This window comes from Sturnira hondurensis, unplaced genomic scaffold, assembly GCF_014824575.4.
Source record: "Sturnira hondurensis isolate 20B ecotype Veracruz unplaced genomic scaffold, ASM1482457v3 Scaffold0022215, whole genome shotgun sequence".
Taxonomy (NCBI): Eukaryota; Metazoa; Chordata; class Mammalia; order Chiroptera; family Phyllostomidae; genus Sturnira; species Sturnira hondurensis.
The window spans coordinates 6,262,826-6,288,409 of NW_028094846.1; the positions used below are offsets into that span (position 1 = coordinate 6,262,826).

At 44.5% G+C, this 25,584-nt stretch overlaps 1 protein-coding gene across 10 annotated transcripts in view; it reads left to right on the forward strand.

Annotated features, from left to right (window-relative positions):
• The window catches only part of RABGAP1L (RAB GTPase activating protein 1 like), a 448,545-nt gene that overhangs the window by 365,728 nt on the left and 57,233 nt on the right, over window positions 1-25,584 (forward strand). The window contains exons 1-2 of one of the 10 annotated variants that reach the window (XM_037035342.1): window positions 14,053-14,932; window positions 16,561-16,778. The exons of 8 other annotated variants lie outside the window; for them this stretch is intronic. In XM_037035342.1, the coding sequence (XP_036891237.1) occupies window positions 16,668-16,778 (111 nt within the window). In that variant the 5' untranslated portion in view covers window positions 14,053-14,932; window positions 16,561-16,667. Of the gene's footprint in view, window positions 1-14,052; window positions 14,933-16,560; window positions 16,779-25,584 lie in introns of those variants that run through there. One more of the 10 variants, XM_037035343.1, reaches the window with a different exon arrangement.

Below are 25,584 nucleotides of genomic sequence, written 5' to 3' on the forward strand. Positions count from 1 at the left end.
GCTTTAAATCACCAATATTCTATGATTCTACTTTTTCAGCAGCCAGCATCATGTTAAAAAACGTTCATTTTCTTTCAGGGTGATACCAAGGACCTAGTCTCATTCTCGGCTGTTTTGTCCTTTCTCGTGTACACACTTGCTGTCATATGTGACCAGGCAATTCGAGTGACTTGGGATGTCTGGGTGTTTGTGCATGGAGTAAGGGGATTTGATGTGCTTGAGGTGTGGGAGGAGCTGGAGGGTCTAACCCCTCCGTTCTCCTGTAAGATGACCCTTCTCCTCCTGCCCTTGGGGCCAGGATTCCCTGCCAGGCTTTCCACTCCTGCCGGTCCGTATTCCCACCTGCTCACCGTGCCCTCATGCAGAGCAGACTTGATGAAGACCTCGGTGCCTCTCACTTCCCTGCCTAGTTTAACATTCATGCATGATTAAGTTTACACACTGCGGTATAAAAGTCACCAGATCAACACCGAAGAATACCGTTTCTTTGTACATCCAATAATAGATGTTGTGGGATTTCTCATAGCAGACACTTTTGGGAGAGGTAGAAAACACGTCAGGAGATTGCTTATCTCTGAATAGACACCTTGAAACCAAAACATCCCTGTCAAAGTCTTTGGCCAGTGGGTCAGCGAGTGAGATGGACACTTGCATTGTTTTCTTCTTCAGTTAGTCTGTTTGTCATGCTGGACCTATGGTTCCTCTGGAGGGAAGGTAGTAAGTAAATTCGGTTTTTTTATTAAACATTAGGAGGTTGAGAAGGGGGAACCTTACCATATTGTACTAGCAAAGACCTTTCATTGTAAAAAGTGAGATGATTCCTTTAGAAAACTGTAAATTACAGAAGGGAATTATGACCAAGAATATGTTTTGGATGAACAGATGCCAAATGCCTATCTCACTAGATGATTACTATTCTAAATAGTTTTCCATTAGCTAGTTTCAGCTCAGGAAGTGAATTAGACCTTAATGGCCGAAGCAACCAGGAAATGAATGGTGTATTTATAGATTCCACCAGTGAATTTGAAATAAAACTTCTTGCCTATTAAAAATTCTGACTGCAATATTCACTGTAAATGCTTTTTTTTATGTCCCCTCTTCTTCTACCCCAACTTTTGAAGGTCTGATAGTCTCAACAAAGAGAATAAGTTACCTAAAATCACATTTTGAGGAAAGCCCAGTTTTATATAATGTGGGACGTCAAATTACCATGGAGCCCAGCTCGTGTGTTTCAGTAGCAGACACTAGTCGTTTCCGCTTTGGGAGTCTGTGGCAGGTCTGCACCATGACCGCTCTGAGGGCCCCGTCCAGGCCTGGCGCTTCCCCCGTCCAAAAGGCACTGGGGGAAGCTTGTTTCCACCTTATTTAGACCTAGGAGTATCGCTGTGCTTTGGAAGACTGGGAATGCCTGTCCTTTATGCAGACCAAGAGCAACACAGGCCTGGGCTTCCATCAGGGCTCTGGGTTAAGAGTCAGGAGGGCCGCTTCCATCCAGACTCGCTCACTGAGCAGCTCTGTGTGAGGCCTTGGACGTAAGCAGCTGAGGTAGAGGACCCCAGGTGCCCTGCGCACCCCTTACACCGCGTGAGTCTGCGTTCCACCTGCAGCGTTGTAGACTCTCCTCTTTTAAATTTGGTTTTTCAACTGGTTTACAATCAACAGGATTCTGCATTCGTTTTAGGTGTGCAGCGTAGCTTTTGCATTCATTTTAGGTGTGTGGCATAGCTTTTGCACTCGTTTTAGGTGTGCCATGTGGTGATTGGACAGTTGTGGACTTTACATAGTGGCCCCCTGGCATTCTCAGCTCCCACCTGGCACCACACGTAGTTGCCACGATGTTACTGACTGTGTTCCTGGTGCTGTACTTCACACAGTGTCGCAGAATCTTCAAGTAAGCATTCCACTCCCCTTGTTTCCTGTACCCGTTAGGCCAGAAGCTATAGGCTCTTAAGAAAGAGGGACTGTTAAAAGCAGTGAAAAGAAAGACTCAAATGAGAGACTTTTAAAAACAGACTAGGCTATAAGGGATTTGTGTTTTTGTGGGGAATGAGGGAATAACACAATTATTTTCATTACGTGTGGAAATTTCTTTCACGTTCTTTCTACGGACAGCCGATCGGCAGAAGTTCCGGCTCCGTGAGTTTCTCACTCTGGTGCCCAATGCTTAGCGTTCTGCTCGCTGTATTGGGAACACTGTAACTGTATGTGTGCTCGAATGTTACTGAAGCGTGACTTGGAAAAGTGAGGTTGCATCGACCGCCTTTAGTATTTGGATGGTTGTCAGACCTATTTTTGCTGATGGATCGATCCTCCGGCCGTGGCCCCCCTTTGTTGGCCTGTGCGGCAGAGCCCAGCTGGGCCACTTCCTTCCTGCTTCTTGCTCTCCCGCTGGGCCCCAGGGCTGAGGTCTGAAATCTCCAGGCGCTGGCCTGCCCCCCACCCCCAACGCCCCCTCGGGGGGTTGCGCTTCTTCTCTTGGCTTTGTTTCTTTTTCCTTGTATGCCACTTTCTCTGTTTCAGTTTCCCCTCCTTTTTAAAAAAATGTAATTTGTTTTTGCTTTTTCAGCTGCCTATACCCTAGGCTTTATTCTTTTCATCAGTAAATCAGGGACTAGATAATAATCTTTAAGGCCCATGCTAACACTCTGTGAACCCATGGTGTTATGTACTTATGAATAAATATATAATTGTCATCTTTTGACAAGTTTCCCAGTAAATCATGGGGTAGAAGTGTAGAGGGGATGACTTCACCCTCCACATTTGGTTTCTGGGGACCTGTGAATTAAACTGACAAAAGAGCAGATTAACAGTAGAAACTACTTTTAAAAAACTAATTTAATATTTTTACATGGACGGAGACTTCACAGAATGAGAGTGAAAACCCAAAAAAGGCAGTTAGACCTGGGAACTTATATACCATTTTAACAGAGGGTAGTGAACTGCTGAAAGGGGACTGAGAGGAGAAGGGGCGTGGGACTGCAGGGTCAGTGTGGGAAGGCAACTGTGGAATGGACCCCAAATGCTGCTAGACAGGGGCTGTAGAGGAGGCCCCTTTACAATTGGAAATTGCCTTTACGAAAGGGAAGTTTGTGCCCTGCTTTCAGGCAGATAGGAGAGGGCAGAGGGCTCCTGCAGAGTCTGCTTCTTCTCAGTTGTCTTCGTCCAAAATAATCCTGCGCCCAAGTGGCATAGTTTAGGCAGCATATTCTGATTCCCTTCAGAAACATGAGCATCTGAAAACCCTTTGGGACCCTCCTGTCTTTCAAAGTCATGGATACTGCTTTATAAAACTGATTGATGGCGTCAAATAATATGTATTCCAACACATAAATAATCGATACTGATACGTCAACAATACCTATGACAGTGGGACACCACAGGTTTTTTGCCAGTAACTTATTTGTGATTTTCTAATTTTAAGAATATTTAATACCAGCCCTGACTGGTGTAGCTCAGTGGAATGAGCATGGGCCTGTGAAGCAAAGGGTCACCAGTTTGATTCCCAGTCAGGGCACATGCCTGGGTTGCGGGCCAGGTCCCCAGTAAGGGGACACATGAGAGGCAACCACACATTGATATTTCTCTCCCACCCTTTCTCCTTCCCTTCCCCTCTCTCTAACAATAAATAAATATATTTAAGAAAAAAATATTTAATACCAAAACATCAAGTTGTGCTCCTTAAATAAGTATAATTTTTGTCAGTTATCCATCAATAAAGCTAAAACATAAAGGATATTTTAATATTCTGGTTGTAATCTATGAAGCAAAGACCTTGTCCAAGTAAAAAAAAAAGTCCACAGATATTAATCAATGACTCATGTGTTGATCATTTTCAGTAGGATCTGAGGCAACATCATTAAAATCTGAAAACATAGAAATTATTTTTTAAAAGTCTCATGCTTAAAGGTCAATTTGGGATTTTTTTTTAAAAAAAAACCTCCTCATAATTTTAATTCACTCTATATGCATGGTCTTTGGCATAGGGCGGTTTGCCCCCAGGGGCATTTGGCAGTGTCTGGAAAACTTTGGCTTGTCCCAGCCTTGGGGGATGGGCACTACTGGTGTCTGGTGTGCAGTCTGGCGATGGTGCAAACATCTGCAAATTCATAGGACAGCTCCCCACAGCGGTAAAATTGCTCATCCCCAAATGTAAATAGTACCAACTGGGACTTTTCTACTTGTGACTCCGTGACTCAGCATAAGAGTTCTAGAATTGGAGTGTCTGCTCAGGTTTAATTCTGGTCGGCCTTGAAACCCAAAGGAAGGGCATTAAAACTCACATCTTGGCCTCGCATATCATTACAAACTACATGCTTATTCGTGGCCTTCTGCCCTCCTTCGGACAATTAGATTTTCGCAGTGGATTCTTGAGCTGGGTTTGAGGCCCTGTCACCAGGGTGGGAAAACAAACAGAGGAGGCACCGAGAGGATCCCGCCGGCTGGTGTCGTGTCTGCACCGAGCAGGTGTGGCGATTGAGGGGTCGCTTCACAGGTAACAGTTGTGCTCACATAGTGATCCAGAGTGGAGTCATGGGCTGTGAATCCAGAATTGAACCATTTGGTCCAGCACTGTTGTTCTAGAATAAAACAAGCGGCTGCCTAGTTTGCAGTGTTTTGGGTGCAGAACTGACACACACACTCTTCTCCTGAGGATACCCCCACGCTTCCAGGTCTCTCTCGTGGGCTCAGCTATTAAAGTGGCCCCTCACTAGCCTCTGTGTCAGGCTTTGGTCAGTGTGCACTTTAAGACAACTCAGGGAGGCCCTGGCCTGTGTGGCTCAATTAGTTGAGCATCGCCCTGCAAAGCGAAAAGTCACAGGTTCAGTTCCCAGTCAGGGCACGTGGCTGGGTTGCGGGTTTGGCCCGTGATCAGGGTGCATACGAGAAGCGCCTAGCCAGGTTTCTTTCCCTCTCTTTCTCCCTCCCTTCCTCTCTCTTTAAAAATAAATTTTTAAAATTTTTTAAAGGAGAAAACCCGGGGAAGAACTGACTGTGTAAATGAGGGATTGGCAGTTGCAGCCCTACACCATTTACACAACTTGGAACATAAAATGAGGGAGGGGAGAGATGCAGGCTTGGGCAGGGAGTTTAGGTGGCTTTACTAAGTTCATGTTTCACTAAGTAAAAAAACCGAAATACTAACAAAGTCAGTGACACACCCTGAAACTAGATGTTTGGGGAAAGTGACTGTTGGAGGAAGGAGACTGACAGAGATCGCTGTCACTCTCGGTGATTGGACTGCCCTGACCTGGTTTAGCCCGAGGTGTCCAGAACAGGTCGTCAGGTGCAGAGGCTGGCCTAACGGTCACTGCTGAGGTACCGGTGTCCCAAAGTGCCGCCTCCCTTGGTGCAAGCGGAAGGCGACATCTCCAACCGCCACTGCAAGTCACTGAACCTCTCACAGCCTGATTAGCAAGTTAATGCTTTTCCTGTTTTGCTTTTTAAATGCTATTCCGCAATTTTACTTCCAATTTATCTTTTTCTGAAAACCTGCTAATTTCATGTGCTTTAGCCCTACAGAAGAGAATGTTGCTTAGCAACTGCAAACATAACTAATAAGCCTATATCTAGTAGCAGCTTGAAGGACTTATTTATTTTAAATTTATATATTTCTTTATTGACCATTAAAACCAAGAAGAAGTTGTTTCACTTTGAGTTTATTCTAATTTCTGCATTTTTAAAATTCATATATGGGCTGTCTATAGCAAAAAACCACACCACATCAAAACAAAAAACAGTATATTTTCTAATAAACAAAGTAAACTGATGAACAGGCCTGGACACATGCAACAGACTGACAGTTCTCAGAGGGGAGGGGTTTGGGGGGCTGGGTGAAAGGAGGTGAAGGAATTAAGCAGGAAAACATGTATGTATAACCCCACAGACACACACGACAGTACGGTGATAGCCAGAGGGAAGGGGTTGGGGGAGGCCGGGCAGAGACGGAACAACTGGGGGCAGAAAGAGACTGCTTTGGGCGGTGGGTGCACTGTGCGGTGTGTGGATGATGTCCAGTTGAGTTGTACACTTGAAACCTGTATGGTTGCATTAACCAATGTCACCCCAATAAGTTCAATAAGAAGGAAAAGACAGCGTGTTTGACGTGAATGCCTTTTCTCCCATCATCCTCGTGGTCACAGTGCTCCATGTCCATTACTTGCTTTAGTTATTTTTTCCAGCAGGATACCCTGTCAGTGGCATGTGCTGGGTAGAGAAATGTTTTCTAATTCACTGAATACGCAATCCTTCAATGTCGCTTTTTTAATGCCAAGAAGCTATTTTCTGTAGAAGAAATAGATCAGAGTTTTAGGTGAGGGGGAGCCTTCAAGATTACATTGAAATGGTTGCTATTTACCTGTAAAGATTTTGATTTGGGGCTGTTGACCAGAAGTCTATGAGAAGAGTTATCAGAGCTTCTGAGGGCTTTGGGGGGTGGGAAATGGTGCCATATGTGCTGCAGTGTCCTCTCAGCCCCGTCACCTCGTTTTGGCATGACCACTGTCACAGGTTCTAGTGTGCCTACTCTGATGTACAGAACTTTGTCGCCATCTGAGCTCAGACCTATTTTCTTCACCGTGCCTGTTCAAACGCCCAGGGTTCACGACACACTGCCTGTGAAGTTGCTTGCTGCTCCGTGCATACATGGGTAGTACTAAACCATGGATGCGCATTATATGCGGCAAAATACGGTACCTCCTTCCCTTGAAGCTCCAGTGGGTCATCCCATTTCTTAGCGCAGCTGCCCAGCTTGCCCTTCAGTCCTTATCCATGTGGCCCCTGTATGCACACAGTTACATTTGTTTTTCTCCTCTTGGTTTGTTTTATGGCATTTAATTACTGGACTAGCCAAAAGAAAAGTAGAAAATGAATGTTTGCTCCCTATACCAGCATTTTAATAATGAGGAGATGTTGGTCATTTTAGTATTACAAATCATAATCTCATGTTACATTTCATGCTTGAAGTTCCCCACAAGTGCACGCCAAGTAAATAAGTAAGAATGTGAAACAATAGCTGGTTAGCAGTTTTGAACATTTAAAATTTATCTTTGAGAACCATATTGAAGATTTTAATACAGGATTATTGAGACAAGATAACAAGGAATGAGTAACTAGCGATTCTAGAAATTGACAGAGAACTGCCTGTTTTGCCTTCATTCTTCACGTGTCGTTGGCTGACTGGCAGGCAGGCCTCTTTCACCTGGCCGTTTGAAAGTTTTCTTAGATCCCTGTGGACATTTTCGGTAAGAAAGGTGTATTATAGAAGGTGTACGTCCTTAGGTCTGAATATGGTCATCATGTTAGAATTTGTGACTTACCCATGGGGAGCTACTAGGCAGTAACGTTATTTCTTAAGTTCATGCTTAATTTGAAGAGCAATCAAAGCATAAGGATTTTAGCTGTTTTTATGAACTTTGTGGTATTGGAGAGAGATCCTCTATGGTGATACTTTATGACCAGTTTTAGACCTGGAGTGACCAGTTTGGGGGATAATATTTTAAATTGAACATAAACAATGAATTCCCACTGAAATGGGTGGGAGTAGACTGCTCCGGGCAATGCCAACTGCTGCCACCGTGGCCACTGTTTAAAAATGATGCCCTTTCTATTATGTGACTATTGGCCAATTAAGCAATTCACTATTGCTCTTAAAGTAAATAAAAGGCCAGTTTTTAACACCGAGGAAGCCACCATTGCAGATAATTCGAGGAAGGTTGCCTCCTCCATCCAGATACTCCCCGTTATAGCAGATTACAAATATGTGCACTGCACTCACCACCAGTTTGCCTTCTTTTTCATTATGTTTGCAAATGCCTTGTCAATAATACTGCTAGATGCAGCATGAAGTGTTAGCTCATAGTTTAAGTATATAAGGGTATACGCAGTATAATAAGAAGAGAAGTACAGAGTTTAGCTTTAGAAATTTAAAAGCTTCTATTTCAGGATCTCTGAGTTCACTTTACTTTCTTTTCTCTAGCAGTCATCTTATAATGCACCTGTTGTAGGTGGGGGGGAAACCCCAGAGCTTTGGTAATCACATATTTCAGTTTTAGTTATGGCTCTGATTCACAGCTAGTGATACCACCTTAAATTACTAAAATGCTCTGCTAGGGCAGTGCTTTCCTCTTCTGTAAAATGGGGCTGATAAAACTAGCTGCATAGTATTGTAAAAACCAAAAGAGATAATGTAGTTAAACTTCCACTCCAGCACAGTAGATGTTAAGTGTGTTACTTTTCCCCTCCTTCCCCTTCACCCTGACTTCAGCTCAGCTGATATCTTTGAAATGCAGTGGATTACAGTTTTATTAGTCAGTTCTAAGCTTCTAGATAAGCTACTGCTGTTAGCCATTGCGGCAGATATTTTTTTGGACTCTAAAATACAAATAAATGGTGGAAAACCTTATTATAGTACAATTATAAAGAAGGATTATGAATTTCACATGATAGCACGTAGTGGCTGTGTTGGTTGCTCAGGTTACCGCAGATGAGGATCGTGATACAACAAGTGCTCTCCTTGTTCCGTGCTCTTGTCACAATGGCTCAGTTTAATAAGAGGTAGTTGATTAAACTGTTTGCATTGTCCGCAGGAAACTGGAGAGGGTAGCTGAACTGGGGGAGATCCCCTCCTACACACACACATTGTTAAGCTGGTCCCTCCTCGAACCTGTCTCAATGATTTCTGTTGGGAACACTCGTGTAAATCACCCAATTGCTCCGAGATAAAAGCAGAGCTCTGGAGGGATTTCATTGCTCGGGGAAAACTGGTCGAGGTTCGGAGTCGTGATCCCTCCTGTTTCTCCCTCCTGGGTGTGTGTGCTTTGGCCGGAGCAGCAGCGAAGGAAGGCCTTGACCTGTCCTTGCACACTGAGAACGCCGCCCGCCCCCACCAGTCCGGTCCCGAAGACTGCTGTTGCAGCTTCGCCCGATTCCTGGCACCTGATCCTGACCCTTCAGACGTAGTTTTCATCGGTATTGATAATTACAGTGGTAACATTAATCCAACACTTCCTAGAACCGGGCACCTTAGTGAGGGCTTTTACACACGTGATCTTATTATTCCTCATAGTAGCAGCAGTGTTTTCATGTTCCCCTGTTATGGACGAGAAAACGGAGGGTGTGAGGCAGCTGGCATGTGGCAGAGTCAGGTACGAGGCCAGGCTGTGCTGCACGCTGGGCACACGCGTTGCCTCTCACACCGTCGTCCTTTGTCTGCAGGCAGAGCCGGAGGCTGGAGACGCAGAAACCCTGAGTCTTCAGTGGCTGCCCCTGGCCTACACGCAGTGGAGTCCCAATTCGTTGGCCTGGCACTGGAAACCTACCAGGGGCTGATGCAGATCTCCCCTGGGAACCTGATCTCCCACTGCACCCGACAGCAGCTCACCAGTCCGGCCCCGCTCAGTTCGCTTTCCCTGGGAACTGTTTCCCTTTGCCTGTCCCAACCCGGCCCAGCCCAGCTTCTCCGTGGAGATGCTCCCTGCTGCAGGGAGTCTTCGTTCCGTCCCAGCCCCGGTTCCTTGACAGACACAGTTTCTTGCAGTCTCTAAGCCGTGTCCCTGTGGAGGCGGTGTCAGTATTTCACAAGCTGGAGTGGCGGGCACTTGCGGATTCTCAGTGTGTGTGTGCCTTCTTCCTCTGCCATGCTCCGGCGACGGGCTGTGCACTTTGGAGCCAGACGTAGCTGTTTCTGAATGCTGTCAGCTCTGCTTCTAGTGAGAATTGAAACAAGTCACTGAACTTCTCCACCCTTGGGGTACCACAAAATGGATAATTATAGTACCTAGCTCATGGCCTTTTCATGAAGATTAAATGAGATTCTGTGTTTAGGACACAGCGAATGCTTACTAAAGTGTGTTGTTATTATAAAAGAATTTTCTGTATACATTAGTCATTATTATGTTGTTATATTACAAATTTGAAGCATCCCTCATGCGTATTACAGACATTTAGTAAATGCTGTTGGCTTTTTAAAATTGAGATACATTTCATAAACCATCAAATAGATTGTTTAAAAATCTTGTTAATTTGTTGATTTGAGAGAGGGAGACATTGATTTGCTGTTCTTATTGTTCCGCTTATTCGTGCCTTCACTGGTTGATTCTCATATGTGTCCTGACCAAGGATCAAACCCGCAACCTTGGTGCGTCAGGGCGACGCTCTGCCCGGCCAGGACAAGCTCATCGGGTATCAACTGCAGCATTTCCACCATGTCTGCCACTGCGGATTGTCATACGTGACCCGCTGCGGGGGCCTGAGTGCCCACTGGAGAGGGAAATGTTCTGGGTGGGCTCACCAGCCCTACAGAAAGAACTTGAGATAAATGAACTTTTGGATGAAAACTAGTTCACACTTTTTTGCTGTTCCCTAAACCTGCCTTCTAGATCTTGTGGGGGGAAAAAGGAATCTAAAATGTCATCCTCTAGTTTGATTTGGTTGTTACTAAAACTTTTTAAAATTACGGAATGCTTTAGAAATTAGGTAAATTTATTTGTAATGACAATTCATTTGTCTATTTTGCTCGAAATGAGACAAGAGGAAGCATTATGTGTATTTTTAGATGTGTCAGAAACCACCCTCATTTTGGGTGATAGCAAATCTTGGTGAGTGCCTAGCAGCTCTTGAAACACTTGTTTGGTTACGTCAAGTTTAAGTGAATGTGTTGTGTTTAAAAATAAAATTCAACTGAGTGACTTGTAAAGATCTTACTGGCCTCATTTAAGGGTTCACGAATCGGGCACCACCCAACCTGGCCGATGGAAAGGGGTCCCAAGGACTGTGAAAAATGAAGGACTTTCCATACGAAGAAGGGAGCCGGGCAAGGAAGACGCGCTAGGCAAAATGGCGGGTTGGTGACGCAAGGCCACCGTCCCTTCGGGGATGGCTAGGGTCCGTCAGGCAGCAAGCTGGCCTCGCTCGGGCTGTTGGGTGATTCCTGATTGACGGGTCCACCATTCCACTTCTGGGAGAGCTGAAATTGTAATGAAGCCTCTGGTGAGTGGGCTTGGGCTTAGCATAAACATCTCTGTTTTGGGCCCTTTGTCTTGTTTTCGAGACACTTGGCTGTCAGATTTAGAGTTCCAAACGAGGTCAGAGTCGAATTGTGAAGGGGTTGCAGCTACTCTTTCAGGGCCTGGAATCTGCCTCACTCCGTTCTTTGTAGTGAGATGCAAATGAGGAAGTAATACACCCAGTGTAACCGCTAAGTATTTATGTCCCACTGGGTTTTTCTTCTTCTTTTTTTTTTTTTTAGTTTAACTCCAGGGAATTATTTTAAGAATCTGGTTTTTTATGAGGTTTTGAATTTGCCTAGCAGTTGCTAGGAAAGATAGGAAAGATAATGAGTTGAATGGCCGGAATTTGATGTGGAATAATGGTTTTCTGTACTTTCCTTTGCATGATTTTAAAGAGAACTCAGATTCCCCTTATCTTTTACTGTTCGCTTCCCACCCCCGCCCTCCCCATAAAGACTCAGTGTGTGTTACTGGACTTTTCTGAAATCCAAAATAGTCTGAAAGGCGTTCTTCTATTGGTGGTACTTCCGTGGTTTCTCATTCTCATCTTGTTTTATCTTTGTGTTTTATAATGTGCACTAAGTGTAAATAGAAACCTACTTGGAATATCGTTTTTTTGTGATTAACAAAGTATTTGTAGAATTTTGTCTTTCTTATAGTTTTTAAACTCTGTACTGATCCCATGAACATTTTGTAATGATCCCTTAATATAGAGTCATTTATATTTCATGAATATTTATATTGAATTATTTAGGAAGATGTGTAAATGCGGTCACGTGTGGTGATTATTCCTGGCAACATCGGCTTTCGGTCCTTGAGTTCAGCAAAGAAAGAACTCAGACCAAGGACTGTAGTGCAAGAGGCAGTTTACGTAGCGTTCAAAGCGCAGGCACACTCACAGGCACACTCACAGAGAAGATTCAGGCACACTGCTCAGAGGTTGCCTAGGCCTTTTGGAAAGGATGTCACAGAGGCAGAAAAAGTGAGCCAGCCGGGCCTCGTGGGCTCAGGAAACAAGTTACAGTGGTGAAGGAAAGGATCTTGGAGACAGGTTCAGGAGGTTAACCTGAGACAGGGCTCCTCCCACTGCTCCCCAGTTTGCACGTCTCAGGGAACCCTCAGAGCTTCAGAGAAAGTAAGGCTGCATGCCTGAAGAAAGAGGGCATGGGCGTGAGAGAGAGAGAGAGAGGAGAGAGCGCGTGCACTTGAGTGCGCGCACACATACGTGCCCTGGGTCCTTTGTCTTAGGGGCTTTTATCTGTTTTCTAAAGTCAGGAGTGTAAGGGGAGGATCTCAATAGAATATTCCTGAGCTTGGGTCAGGGTCATGGTCTCCACTGATTGGTCGGCATTGGGGAGTCCTTGGTCTTTGCCTCTGCTCCCTGTACCAGCTCTGAGGTTACTTGGTCCGGCTGTGCTGCCTTTGGGCCTGGAGCTGTGAAACCCACCTGAGGCCTGGGTGTTGTCTCTAGTTTGACGCAACTGTCTCTTTGGTCGCCAGACCGGAGGCTTTGTTCCCAAGATTGTTTGATGCTGATCTGAATCTCATTGTCCTGAGGGCTTAGGGCTTAAGGGAGTGGCCGGGCCAGGGGGAGGGAGACAGGTGAGACAGGGTGCTGGCTGAGGCCAGTTCCAGTCAGCCATCTGTCTCAGCTTCCAGAGCGGAACCTGCACAGGGCTGTGCCTGCCCCTGGGGCGGGGTGGGGGGAGCTCACAGAAAACGGCCCCGGAGACCATTTTCTGTCCATTTTCTGTCGTAGTGGCTTTGTCCTCCTTTCCATCCTCCCCTGCCTCAGTGGCCGTGTTGGTGAGACCGTCCTGCAGGTAGGACAGGAGAGGGCCTCTGCGGCCGCTCCTGTGAGGCGAGGGGTTTTTTTAATGATGTGTGATCATTTTGTACTGTATTTGCTGCTTGGACTGGTGGATGAGAAAATACTACTTTAAAACCGCTTTGCTTTGCTGTATTTGGGGAAAACGAAAGAAGAAAAACATTCACACACTATTCAGGTTTTTCTTGTTTCTGCTGCTTCCACGTTTGACATCTGAGGGTAAATAAATAAGTCCTTCCTGAAGGCCAGGGAGGGTCTGTCGGACCCAAACTCATCCTGTATGACCCAGGAATGGTTTGGTTAAAATAGTCCTAGCAACATGCCTGTTGGAACAAAATCAGCTACCTGAGTACAACTCTTTCTATGTGAAAATCTTAAAACAGCACTTAAAAATCACTGGAGATTTTATCTGTTACAATTTTAACTTAATGTGATCTGGAGGCTTTTGAAAAGTGTTTGTAGCTGGTTTGGCCCCTGAATAGAAAGGTTGTAAAGACTAATAAAGAGTGTAACAAGTGCCGTTAAACCCTCTTTTACAGGGAAAGAGTTGTTACTCGAAAATCCAGATGAGGATACCAAGTAGCCTGCATTTGTTGAGACACACTGTAGCATCTTTGGGGGGGGATACTTTCTTAACATCTGGGAGTAATGTTACCCCTCGTTTTTATTCTGATAGAGATGAATAGGTACTTTCACCTTTACACCCCCCAAGAAGCCTATTGGTGGAGGGAAGTAGGACACACATGTCCTGGACTCACTCTGAGCACCTGTGAAAACCTCCCACCCACTCCATCCCTCCCCATTTGCATGCCCACGGGAAATGCCCTGGGACCCACCCTGCCAGCTCCCACCTGAGCTGGGGACCACGTATTGGTTACCACTGCTGCAAGTGTTGCCTGCTGCCCCTTTGATACACAGTCCCCTCCTGGTAACTGTCACAGTGAAGGGGGTTGTGGGCCCTGCCCCTGGATTTCAGGTGATCCTCGTCTCCCACACCTCTTTTCAGTGGAGTGGCTTGGTGTGGAGTAGGTGGCTGCAGGAACAGCCCTGGGCGATCTCTGGGTCTCAGTCATCGGGGAGAGGCAGAGGGCCGCACAGGTGTCCTGCTGGAGAGGGCAGGCTGTGTGCAAACAGGTTTGTGTGCCAAGGCCACTGAAGTTCAGGAGGGGGTTGTAGCTGTTTTTTCTAGGACTGGAAAATGTTTTCTAGGAAAGGAGGAAAAGCCAGTACAAAGATTCAAAGTCAATTTTCAAATAGACATCAGTTTTCAAAAAGTGTGGTTTTTGTGGGGCCACAGCATATGTTTCATTGCATGAGAGGAGAAGCATTTGAATTTTTTCTTTGCAAAATCTGAAAGTGAAGTATGGAAGAACATTTTAAGGGTGGCAAAAAATGAACGATGCAAACCAAACTTAGGGAGTCCTCGCTGGAGAAACTATGCGCTGTGGCTGGGATGGAGGACCTCCTGGATTTAGGAATAAAATGTTCTTAATCTAGTTACTGTGGCTAATTAAAACAGTCTTTTAAAGGTAATCAGACACTTTTTAAAAATACCTAATTATTTACCTAAAATGGCTGAATTGTTTATAGTTGCTAGCTTCTGCCTGTTTACATAATTTTAAAACTATCTTTGATACTGTTTTGAAAAAAATGTTTTGTACACTTATAGCCCTGATTCCTTCGATGTCTTAATACACAGCACCGGGAGAATTTGATCCTGTTTTCCTGTTCCTTTTTTCCTTGGATTATAAGTGTTTTTCTTAAGCAAGGAGATCACCTGCTGTTGCACTAACGCGCTCTCCGGGACGCATCCGCCGCTGCCTAGGTGCGGTTATAATTCTCGTTTGCCCCTGGGCGGTTGCCAGCAGGGAGTAGGGCATTGTGGGAAGTCGTTTCTTTACCTTCCACAACAGGTGTCTTTGTCAGTGCACCTTAATCAGATACCAGTGTGGGAGCTCTGAGTCACTGTAGCAGAGAAAACTAGGAGAGAAAACGGTGCTGCAGGATAAAGCCGAAACCCTCTGGTGCTCCTGAAAGCGTGAAGAGGCTCGCAGAGCCCCTTACTGTGCTTCCGAAAAGACAGAAAAGAATTCAGAAGGTATGAGCTGCCTGGGCGCCTTGGAATGCCTTGGCTCTTGATTATCATTTAGTTTTTACCCGGTTAGTCAGCATTGAGATAAATACGCTGGAGAAGTTTTTAACGAGAATCATGCTTTAAAGACAAAGCTGCATTGTAGGAAAAAAATATGCAATAGAAATGCTTACCGATCCCAACGAGGGTCAAATGCAGTTTGAGGCTGCTTTAACCTTGGGGATTTATTTAAAGTATTGCATTTTCTGTGTAAACGAGCCTATTAGACTTGCCTCTGTTTCCTAGCAGTAAGTTGTTTTCCCCTTTCATTGGTCTGTGTTTCATTTAGAATGCCGGGCAGTGGCTAACCTCTGCTAATCGCATTGAAATGGAAGAACGTGCTGTGTAAGCAACCATGTCGCTCTACAAGGAGCTACTTTAGGAAAACAAGGGAAAATAAGTGATATTTTTGTTTCCTGAAAGCAAGCGAACTTACTCAACATAACACTGCTATTGGTCATTAGTATGAAAAGGTGCTACCAGTATCCATTTGATACTGGTAGGAAGTTTTGAGGCAAATTTTGGCAAATTGATCTCTAATTCTAGCAAAAATATTTCTCATTGCACTGCAGTGTCATCTTCTATTGAAAAACCAGGGAAGAGAACAGTTTAATTATAAATATTGGGGAAACAACTTTTGGAGGAGCTTTGTTCTCCCCCCTTTATTTACTTAGTGCTTTTTCCATGGGATTAGCATACATTTTATTTTCTGGCAGTTTAGGCAGAAAATGGGCCACTTCCAGATTTTTCTTCTGGGCATGGTGAGGCTCATTCACAATTGCCAGCTGTACTGGAAAACACATTTCTGGTTGGTAAGGCCCCATAGCTATCTGCGGATTTGGATAATTACAAGAAACCTCTGAGGTTAAAAGTACAAGATGAAGAGAACTATTTTTTTATGGGAGAAAAGCATTCAGTTTACAGATGAGACCTTGTGTTGCTTTCTGAATAACAACAGAAAACTAAGTTCTCCAGATCAAGAATTCTGTTTCAAGTACTTGGGGGATTATTTTTTGTGTGTGGTAGAAGGGGAAGTGATTATTAATTGATATTACACCCTGCCATTTTTATGTTTTGGTACTTTTTTTTAAAGCAGAATACTCAGGTTAAAGGATTTTTTTTCATACTTCAAGAGAAAAATTTTAACTACACCAAGGTTACTAGAAATTCTGAAACACTGAAGACCACCATCTATTTATTTTCTGCTTATGTGAAAAAATAAGTAAGAAAATCCACTTCTCCCTCAAGAAGAAGAATCTTGACATAAAGAATGCTTAAGAAGATAAACTTAAAAAAATTCTAATTACCAAAAGCATAACATAAATCCCTTTAAATTTTTTTGCTATAGGATATTTTTCATTATGAAGCTTTTATTGATTTTTCTCTTTTGAAGTTTAAAGAAGATTTTCAAAAGGTGAATTTTCCAGCCTCTATTAAGAATGCCGACGGCGTTTACGGTGTATACTTTACTTCCTCCATAGATAAGCGGCCTCCCTTGGTTTTCTGCTGGGGGTGAATTGCCAGACCAGCCTGTGACGGCAGCTGCTTTTTCCCCTCTCTGATTCTTTCTGGATCTTTGACACTCCACCCCTCACACTCAGGTGGGTGTGTGCATTGGCACCGAGCTGCCCTGGGGTTTTTCCCTGGACGGCCTGGTCTGGAGCTGGGCGCAGCCGCTGCGGTGGAGAGGCCAGCTGGCAAGATGATGGAAGAAGTCTCCATTATGGTAGCCTATGACGCCCACGTGTTCAGCCAGCTGCACGATGAAGACTTCCTCACTAGTCTGGTGGCCGTCAGCAAGCCCCGGTCCATGGTAGGTGGTGCCTCGCACACACTCGGGGCTGTTTCTCCTCTTCTAAGGTGATCGTTATATTCCTGCAGCAGTTGAGGCATAGCTTCCTGGGGGCTGGAACGAGGTATTGCTCTTGCCTTTGTGGTACAGGCCACAGCCAGGGCTACAGGTTTTCGGTGGTTTCTTAGAGAGCTAGGCACTGAGACCTTAGGAGAACATTTCGAGTGTCTTAGGGGTAAAACAGGCGAAAATGCTTTCATCGGTAGTGAGGTTGCTGGGGCTTCTGCAGTGCTGAGTTCCACTTCACCCCACGTCATTATCTTCTGTGTGCATATGGTTACGGGGCTCCCTGCTTCTGCACACAACTAATTCCGTCCTTTTGAAGTGGGGTGTTTGTAGCAGTGGGCTGTAACACTGGCGCTGAGTATTGAACTACCTAAAAATCAAGTAACTGTCAGAGTCTTTACAGTATTACCAAGAACTATGATGAAAGTAATTTTTAATTTAATCTTAGTTTGGACTTAATATTTGTATTTTGGGGGGTGAGGTGGGGGCATTCTCCACCCACCCAACAGTCTTCATGTGTATATCTTGGCAGAATAGAAAAGTGAACTTCTCGCAAATATTGGTTGTTTCTTCTCTGTAGATATCATTCTTATAATAGCTATTGAGTTTAAGATATCAGTGATCCATACCTTTTAAACAAAGTTTCCTAATTACTGTTAAAGTGACGGCTTACCCATTTTTTTAGTTGTCCTCTTCGCAGGCAACAGAATGGAGTGTAGTATATCGGAACAGTTATCTGGCTGATCTGAACTCCTCATTCTCTATTTAAAGGCCTAGGAACCTTCAAAATACAGTATGGCAATTTCTTCAAACAGTAAATTGCAATTTAAGAAAAGGGAGAAACTCAGAGACTGATTTAAAAAGACTTAAGGGTTCTGTCAGCCAGATGCAGTTACTGACCTTGTTTAGATGCTGATTTCAACACTCTAACAAACATCTGTAAGATAATTGGGGACATTTTGCAACTAGTTAGGTATTTAGTGATATTAAGAGAATATTTGATTTTTTAAGTGCAGTAGTATCATGATTATATTAAAAATGTGGATGAAACAAGGTGACTACGTGTTGATTGTTGAAACTGAGGGGTGAGTTCCTAGGCATTCTCTGTGCTCTCTGCTTTTGTAGCTGGTTTTTAAAAAATATTTTATTTATCTTTAGAGGAGAAGGGAAGGAGAGAGGGAGAGAAATATCAATGTATGGTTGCCTCTGCTGAGGACACACAATGTATCGTGTGTCCCCTGCCAGGAACTGGCCTGCAACCCAGGCATGTGCCCTGACTGGGAATCGAACTGCGATCCTCTGGTTCGCAGGCCCGCGCTCAGTCCACTGAGCTACACCAACCAGGGCTTGTAGCTGTTTTATAGCCACAGTTTAAAAGACTCAGCTGGCCAGAAATAGTAGTGAAAGCAAAACAGATTCAGAGCCATGACATACTTCTGTAAGTGTTCATTTGACATAGAAACATCTCGCCTGTTTTTTATTCTTTTCCTATTTAATATACAGACTCTATTTCTGTAACAACATGCCGTATGTGGAGATCATTACTAACCCCCAGTTAACCACAGTAGGAATACCAAGTCAGGGTGGGGTGGTCCATGGTGCTGGACGGTCTTTAATATTCATTTTAGCCATTGGTCTTACAGTATTCCACCATGAACATTGATCCAAAGAATTCAGAATTCTATTTTGTTTTTTTTAAAGGTTTTGTTTATTTATTTTTAGACAGAGGGGAGGGGAGAAAAAGAGGGAGAGAAACATCAATGTGTGGTTGCCTCTCATGTGCCCTCCACTGGGGAACTGGCCTGCAACCCAGGCATGTGCCCTGACTGGGAATCGAACCACAATTGTGTGGTTCGCAGGCCCGCGCTCAATCCACTGAGCTACACCAGCCAGGGCTCAGAATTCTATTTTGTATCATTCTAATGGGCTTGGCAAGATCTTCTTCTGGAGTCTGAGCTGCATCTTCAATTTCCAGGTCAAAGGGGAGACGATGTGAAAACAGGGAGAGGTAAAGCGGCACCACAGTGTGGACAGAGTAGGCTGGAGAGAGTGACCCGGTGATAGGAAGCCTCCGGGCTCAGTGAGCAGAGGACCTTGCGTCATGTGTGCGCCTGCGGAGGCCGGATGAATTAATGTTACTGTGTTTATCAGGAAACACTCTTCCATGTGTAGGTGACATGAGTATTCTGTATATTGATACACGGCAACTTAAGGTCCCCCAAAGGGGACTCCTACTCCTAACCCTGGAGCTCATTTGACATTAAATTTGGTGACTAATAATGGAAAGCCTCAGAGACATGATAAACAAAATATTGCTCTGTATACCAAACTTGTAAATAGTCTAGATATTAGTGTGTTGAATTTTTATCCTTTGTTTTATTATTATTATTATTAAAGATCTTATTTCTTTATTTTTAGAGGGGAAGAGAGGGAGAAAGAGAGGAATAGAAACCCCAATACATGGTGGCCTCTTGAGGACCCCAAACTGGGGACCTGGCCTGCAACCCAGGCACGTGCCTCAATTGGGAGTTGAACCAATGACCCTTTGGTTCTCCGTCTGGTGCTCATTACATTGGGAGCCACATTAGCCAGGGCTAAATTTTTATCTTTTAAAGATTTTATTTAGTTATTTTAGAGAGCGGGGGAGGTCAGGGAAAAAAGAGAGGGAGAGAAGCATTGATGTGCAAGAGACCTGCAGCGGCTGCCTCTCACACCTCAGGCAGGTGCCTTTCACTTTGCTGTGAGATGTTCAGCCAACTGAGCCACGCCAGCCAGGGCAGGGTGTTGAATTTAATTACACAACTTCCTGGAGACATCTGGTTCTCCAACTTTTGAAAACTCTAGATGCTGGGGTGCTGAGTCTAATGACACAGCTTCCTGGAGATTTAGTTTCCTCATCAGATTCAGAATTTAAAAGGGTTGATCGAGCATGGCCTTTTGGAGGTGAGACTTGGTTTGGGTTCATCTGGAAAAGTTTTACTAAAATGGTGCTAAGATAACATGTTTATCATTTGCCTTTGGTTTTGTGTTGAATTTTTTGCTTTGTCTGAGATGAACCCTCTAAACTGTGTGAACGAGATAAATACTCAGACTTTCTACAGTATAAAATTGCTTCTTGGCCTGACTTATCACTGCACTGTGAAGCAGATTCCATTCTTGCTAACACTTTAAATCCTCTGGGTTTAGGTTGACTATTACATAGGGTGTTTAGAAGTTTTCTTAGTGCCAGATTAATTAAATGTCTTTCTGCATTTGGACTTTATTTCATAATATGAGGCATCTGGGTTCCTCAAGTGGTAAAAACAGTGTGGAAACTGCATCCGTCCTTGTTGGTAAGCGGCCCTATGGGTCTCCGACACTTCTGATGGCGACTCAGTAAAAACCACCTTTCAAGTCATCATACACACGAGACTGAGAGAAACTTTGAACACTACTTACTGTTGCTATATTGAAGTATTCGGGTTCTCTTCTGTTGCATTTAATTGTTTAAAGGCTAGTTATGAGCCACTAAGTTGATTTCAGAAGAGTCTCCGTCCACACCTTGGACAGATGAGGCTGCTGTCTCACCGATGTCACAGCTCCCTTTAGACGGCCCACAGACAAGGAACAGGCCAGGGAAGCCAGGCCGAGTTCATCTTGTCTTCCAGACCATCCACGAACACACAAAATAAGAAATTGCCCAGACCTGTGTTGTGTTTACTAAGATACGCTAAACTAGCTTGTGACTAGCAGAACTTTAGCACCTCTGATTCCAGCAGGAAGAAGTTGGTAGGTCAGGGGAAACTCCGGTGTAGTCAGAGTGACTCCAGGAACAGGAGAAAGGGGCTCCCTGGACACAGGATTCCTGTGTCCCCTTCACTCCAACAAATGGCTTCTCTCTTTCTCTGGTTGTTCACTGGCTGAAATTAACTGGCTTGCATTTTGAGATAAAACATTGTGGCCTCCCCTCACCCTCCCCTCTTGCCCTCCTCCCTTCCTCCCCACCCTCCCCTGCTGCTGCTCCCCCCCCCCGCCCCCCGCACTACAGGGATCTTTAGATGCTGCCCAGCCTCTGCACTGGGGTAATGACAGCTAAGGGGGGAGTCCCTGAGGTTTCCCTTCTGTCTTGTCTCCCAGTGGAGTGGCCAGCATTCCTGTCTGTCACCTCCACTGTTTCCAGTTATTTTTGTACCTGACCGATATAAATAAAGGGAGAGATTATACCTGTTAGCTTTATTATGTCTGCCGTGCATTCCAAAGGAAGGTTTGAATGTGTATTTAAATTCAAAATGTGTGATTTAATGTTTGAACAGCAAACCAGCCTAATAACCAATGTGTCCTCAGTCAGGCTTGAATATTTCAGATTAAATGTTACTTTATTTTCTGAATCATTCAACTTTTTAATCTCTAAAGTGGTTAGGAAGAGAACATTGCCTTCTGATGTATGTTAGTAAAGGCTATATGTAATATTACAGACAGTTTGGGGTTATTACAATTGCTGGGCATAAATGGAATCCTTTACTTCAAAGACCTCACAGTCAAGAAAAAGAGAAGCAAAATAAGTAAATACGGGGCTGATATTTGCTATCAGAGGGCAGAACGAAGTGGGAATAATTACCACTGGTTGAACAAAGTGGAAGAAGTCTTCAGAAGGTGATGATGGAAGCATGTAAGTTAGCTTTGGGGGGTTTTATTTTTGCTTTTTTTCCCCACTCCACCTCGGCTGCCACAGCGGGACAGACAGGAAGTGCGAGGAGCCTTTTTTCTGGCGTCTGTATTGGAATTTTAGCCTGTAAGTTAGGCTTTGAAGGCTGACCAGGTGCTGGGCTGACAGTAGAAAGCAGTTGGGCCTTTCTGAGCAGGGTGTGCAAAATCCCAGGAGTTAACTCTTTGGGGAGCTTAATGTTACACAGTCCTCAGTTCAAGTTTGGCTTCCAAGACTTACTGGTAAGTTAGTTAATTCCTCTAAGGTTCACTTTCCTCCTCTGAAAAGTGAGGGACGTAGGACTGTCTCGCTGGATTACTGTAAGGATTCAACTGGCCACTTGTAAAATATTTAGCAGGGAAAAAGTGCTTACTAATTGTCCCCCTTTCTAACAAGGGGAGGGCTGTTCACACTGTTTGGTCAAAGCCCAGAGGAAGGAGTGGGCTGAGTAGATAAGGTACCCTGGGGATGGAGGAAGGAGGGGTGGGCAGAAGAACAGGGCTGGTTTGGTCATCCTGGTGAGTCGCTTCCCTTAGGCAATCAGTATGAGCCCTGCAGGAAGCCGGAAGCCTTCTGCCCTGGAGATGGGACAGCAGGTCTTGCGTTGAGCCTCAGGATGATGGGAAGGCAATGTAGAATCGGTGGGAGGGATTCATATGGGCCAAAGCATCAGCTGAGTGGGTACATCCATTACTGCAGCAATGATCTGGCAGTGATGGGCTGACGGGGGCCACGTGACCATGGGAAAAGTTAAAGGACATTATCACAGGGCAGGTGAAAGAGTTGACAAGTGTCTGGATGTAGGCGCTTGACTAAGGCAGTGTATTAGTCTACCTTGCTGTTAGTCCTTTTGGTGGATAAAAACAGTAGCATTACTTAGGAAGAAGCGACCACGGGTCCATGTGAGGAATGTAAATGATGGGGAGAAGTTGAAAATCACCAAGCTTCCCACCATATAAAATCGGGGAGATTGTTGTCCTGTCGACTTGAATGGGCAAGTGGGATGCTAGGCACGTGTGGAGAAAAGGTGGCCATTCTGACTTGACCAAGTTCCGCAGCTAGAATTCTTTCGTCGACATCCCCGAAAGACCCTTGGAGCTCAGTGGTTAGAGCACTGTCCCCTCGAAAAAGCCGCTCACCCAGAGGAGCCTGTCTGGGCAGCCCTGGCGCTGGGTTTGTGTTCTTCAGTGGCAGACACCAGAGCAGCGTCCCTGGGGCAGAGAAGGGAGGAGCTGGCTCAGGGAGCCAGATCTCTGCTCTGTAAGTGGGAGGCGGTAAGTGTTCTGAAATCACTTCCCCTCACCGGAGTGGCACACAGATTTCATCTAGCATGCCAAATTAAAAAATTAGGAGCAATTCCATGTGCCAGAGTTGGGGAAAACAGTGAACTCGGTACAGTTGTTTCTTCACTGGATATACATTTCACATATTGACTAGAAGAAAACGTTATAAAACCAATGCTGATTTATCCGTGTTTTTAAAGTGTTGTTGTCTGAACAGTTCTTATTCTCATTATTGAGTAGGTGCATATTTTGGCAGCATTTGATCAGTTTCAGTCCAGCACAGGGATCCAGATCTCCCCTCATTTGGGTTGGTTCTGGCATCAGTTAAGGTGCTTATGGTCCAAGCCCTGAAACCTTGAGCCGTCTTAAACAAGAAAGGTGCCTTCTGACGTGGGCACTAGGGTGTGTCCCTTTAAACGCAAGGGCAGGAATTCAGCGGGGCCTCAGCGCTGGCTGATGCTGGCCACCATTCAACAGGTCTCTTGCCATCCAGTTAACTCCCCTCTCTGCGTTATTGATCTTCCCGTCACCACGTTCTCTGCTTCTCCATTTCCACGGCAGGACGTGGGTGACACACGACATCAGTTCCGGCTCTGTGCCATGCAGAGTTGGCTTGCTGCCCCTGAATCTCAATTCAGACCCCTCGGAGTCTGACCACGCGTGTGAAGTGAGGTGAACAGGGCCCGCTGGAGCCTGTGATGAGCACAGACTCTGGAGCCAGGCTGTCCGGGTCAAAGCCCAGCTCGCCCTGAACGGCTCACTGACTCTGGGCAGGTTACTTGACCTCTCTGAGCTTCGTTTTTCTCATCTGTAAAATTAGAGTCATATGTGATAGAGGCGCTCTGTAGGCTTGTGAGGATTAATCATTAATACATATAAGCACTTAAGAGTACCTAGTACTTAATAAGAGGAATATGTATGGATATTAGTTGATATTACTCTAAACTGATTCTTTCTTTGCAAGATTTTAAAAGATTAGCTTTGAGCAAGACTTTATAAATAAATTCACTATTCAGAATTTATTGAAGTTATGTTAACAAATATGAATTATTGAACCAACCTCTATTACAATAATCAGAACTTTTTTGCATTTAATCCTGTTTCAGGGTTCAATGCAGAAGTAATCTTTCTATACTTGATTCTGGGGTGGGGTTAATTTGAAAGTTAATTCAAAATATCTTTTTATGAAAGGTGTTATAGGAATAGTGGACATGAAACATAGACCATGTTAGTATTTTCTTTTCCTGTTGTATAAAATCATAGCTTAGCGCTGGTGTGGTTCAGTGGATTGAGTGCTGGCCTGTGAACCAAAGGGTCGTTGGTTTGATTCCCAGTCAGGGCACATACCTGGGTTGTTGGCCAGGTCCACAGTAAGGGGCACTCCAAAAGCAACCACACATGGATGTTTCTCTCCCTCTCTTTCTCCCTCCCTTTCTTTCTGTCTAAAAATAAATAAGTAAAATTAAAAAGATAAAACCGTAGCTTATTCACCATGGTTAAAATTTTTTTCTAGGTTTTTGGGGGTTTTTTGGTGCTCATGTTTGTAATTCAATTTAATAATCAGTCAGATGTACTCATTGACCTACCCCTATGTGCTGTGCTGTAATTTTGACCCCGGGAATCCAGGTACGACAAAGAAAGACACACATCAACCATGAACCCTACACAACTTTGAAGAGAGGCACAACTGTTATCTAATGATATCACTTATCAGCTAGTGCTCAGTGTTATGCGGACTGAAAATGGAGTGATGAATTGAAGGCGGTCTGCTGCAGGTTCTGGGCCGGGTGCTGACCAGGGAGGGCCACCCCCACAGGTGTCACCTGAGATCTGAGTGACTTCCAAGGGAGAATCGGGGGAGAGAGTAGCTCGGGCTGGGAAACCTCCAAGGGCAAGGCCCCAGCACCACTGAGAGCTTGGTATGTCAACAGAACGGTGGGCCGTGTGGCTGGAACACGAGTCAGGCGCCGACAGTGGGAAAAAACGAGACTGGAGGGTTGGCGGCCAGACCATGGCGGGGCTGTGTGAGTCGGCAGACGGAGCTCGGGTTTTATTCCTCATACGATGTCCTTGTGTTTTCAAAGTCTAATGAATCAGACTTTAGACTTGGTTCACAGAAATCTAAAATGATGATTAAATTGCCAGAGAAGCCAGTATTACATCGAGAACTGACCATGGTGCTTGAGCTCAGCATGAAATCAAATTGTAGCATTCAGACTCACTACGTGGACAACAAGATATAGACAAGATTGACAACAAAAATAACACTATAGCTCTGGTTATTGTAGTACCTACATCCTAACCAACTTAAACGTTTACTTTAACTTAAAATGGAAGTATCTATTTATTATCAATTTTGTTAGGAATTGATAATAATGATTGCCCTCTCTTTGAATAGGAATTCTGAGATACATCATGCTTTCTAGTTTGTTTCCTAAGAGGGGTAATAAATTAATAAATTTAGGAAGAAATGCAATGCAAACTTTGTAGAGATTTTTTATAATGGTTTTTACATCTTTGATGATAGCATTGCCACCATTTAATGTGATGGTAACTTTTGTATTTAACCATTCATCTTTGCCAAGTCTTTTCAGATTGCTTACCTGAGTTTTTATAGAAATACCAGTTCAGCTTCTTTTCACATTTACTTTATTATGAACATAAAATGTTTGGGAACCAGTGTAATTAACTTTTTTTTAAGCATAAACTCAGATGTGAGAACAGCCTAGTAACCACAAGAATTCAGCATGACAGGAGTATCGTATTTCTGTGTGTGTGTGTCTTTGAAAATACA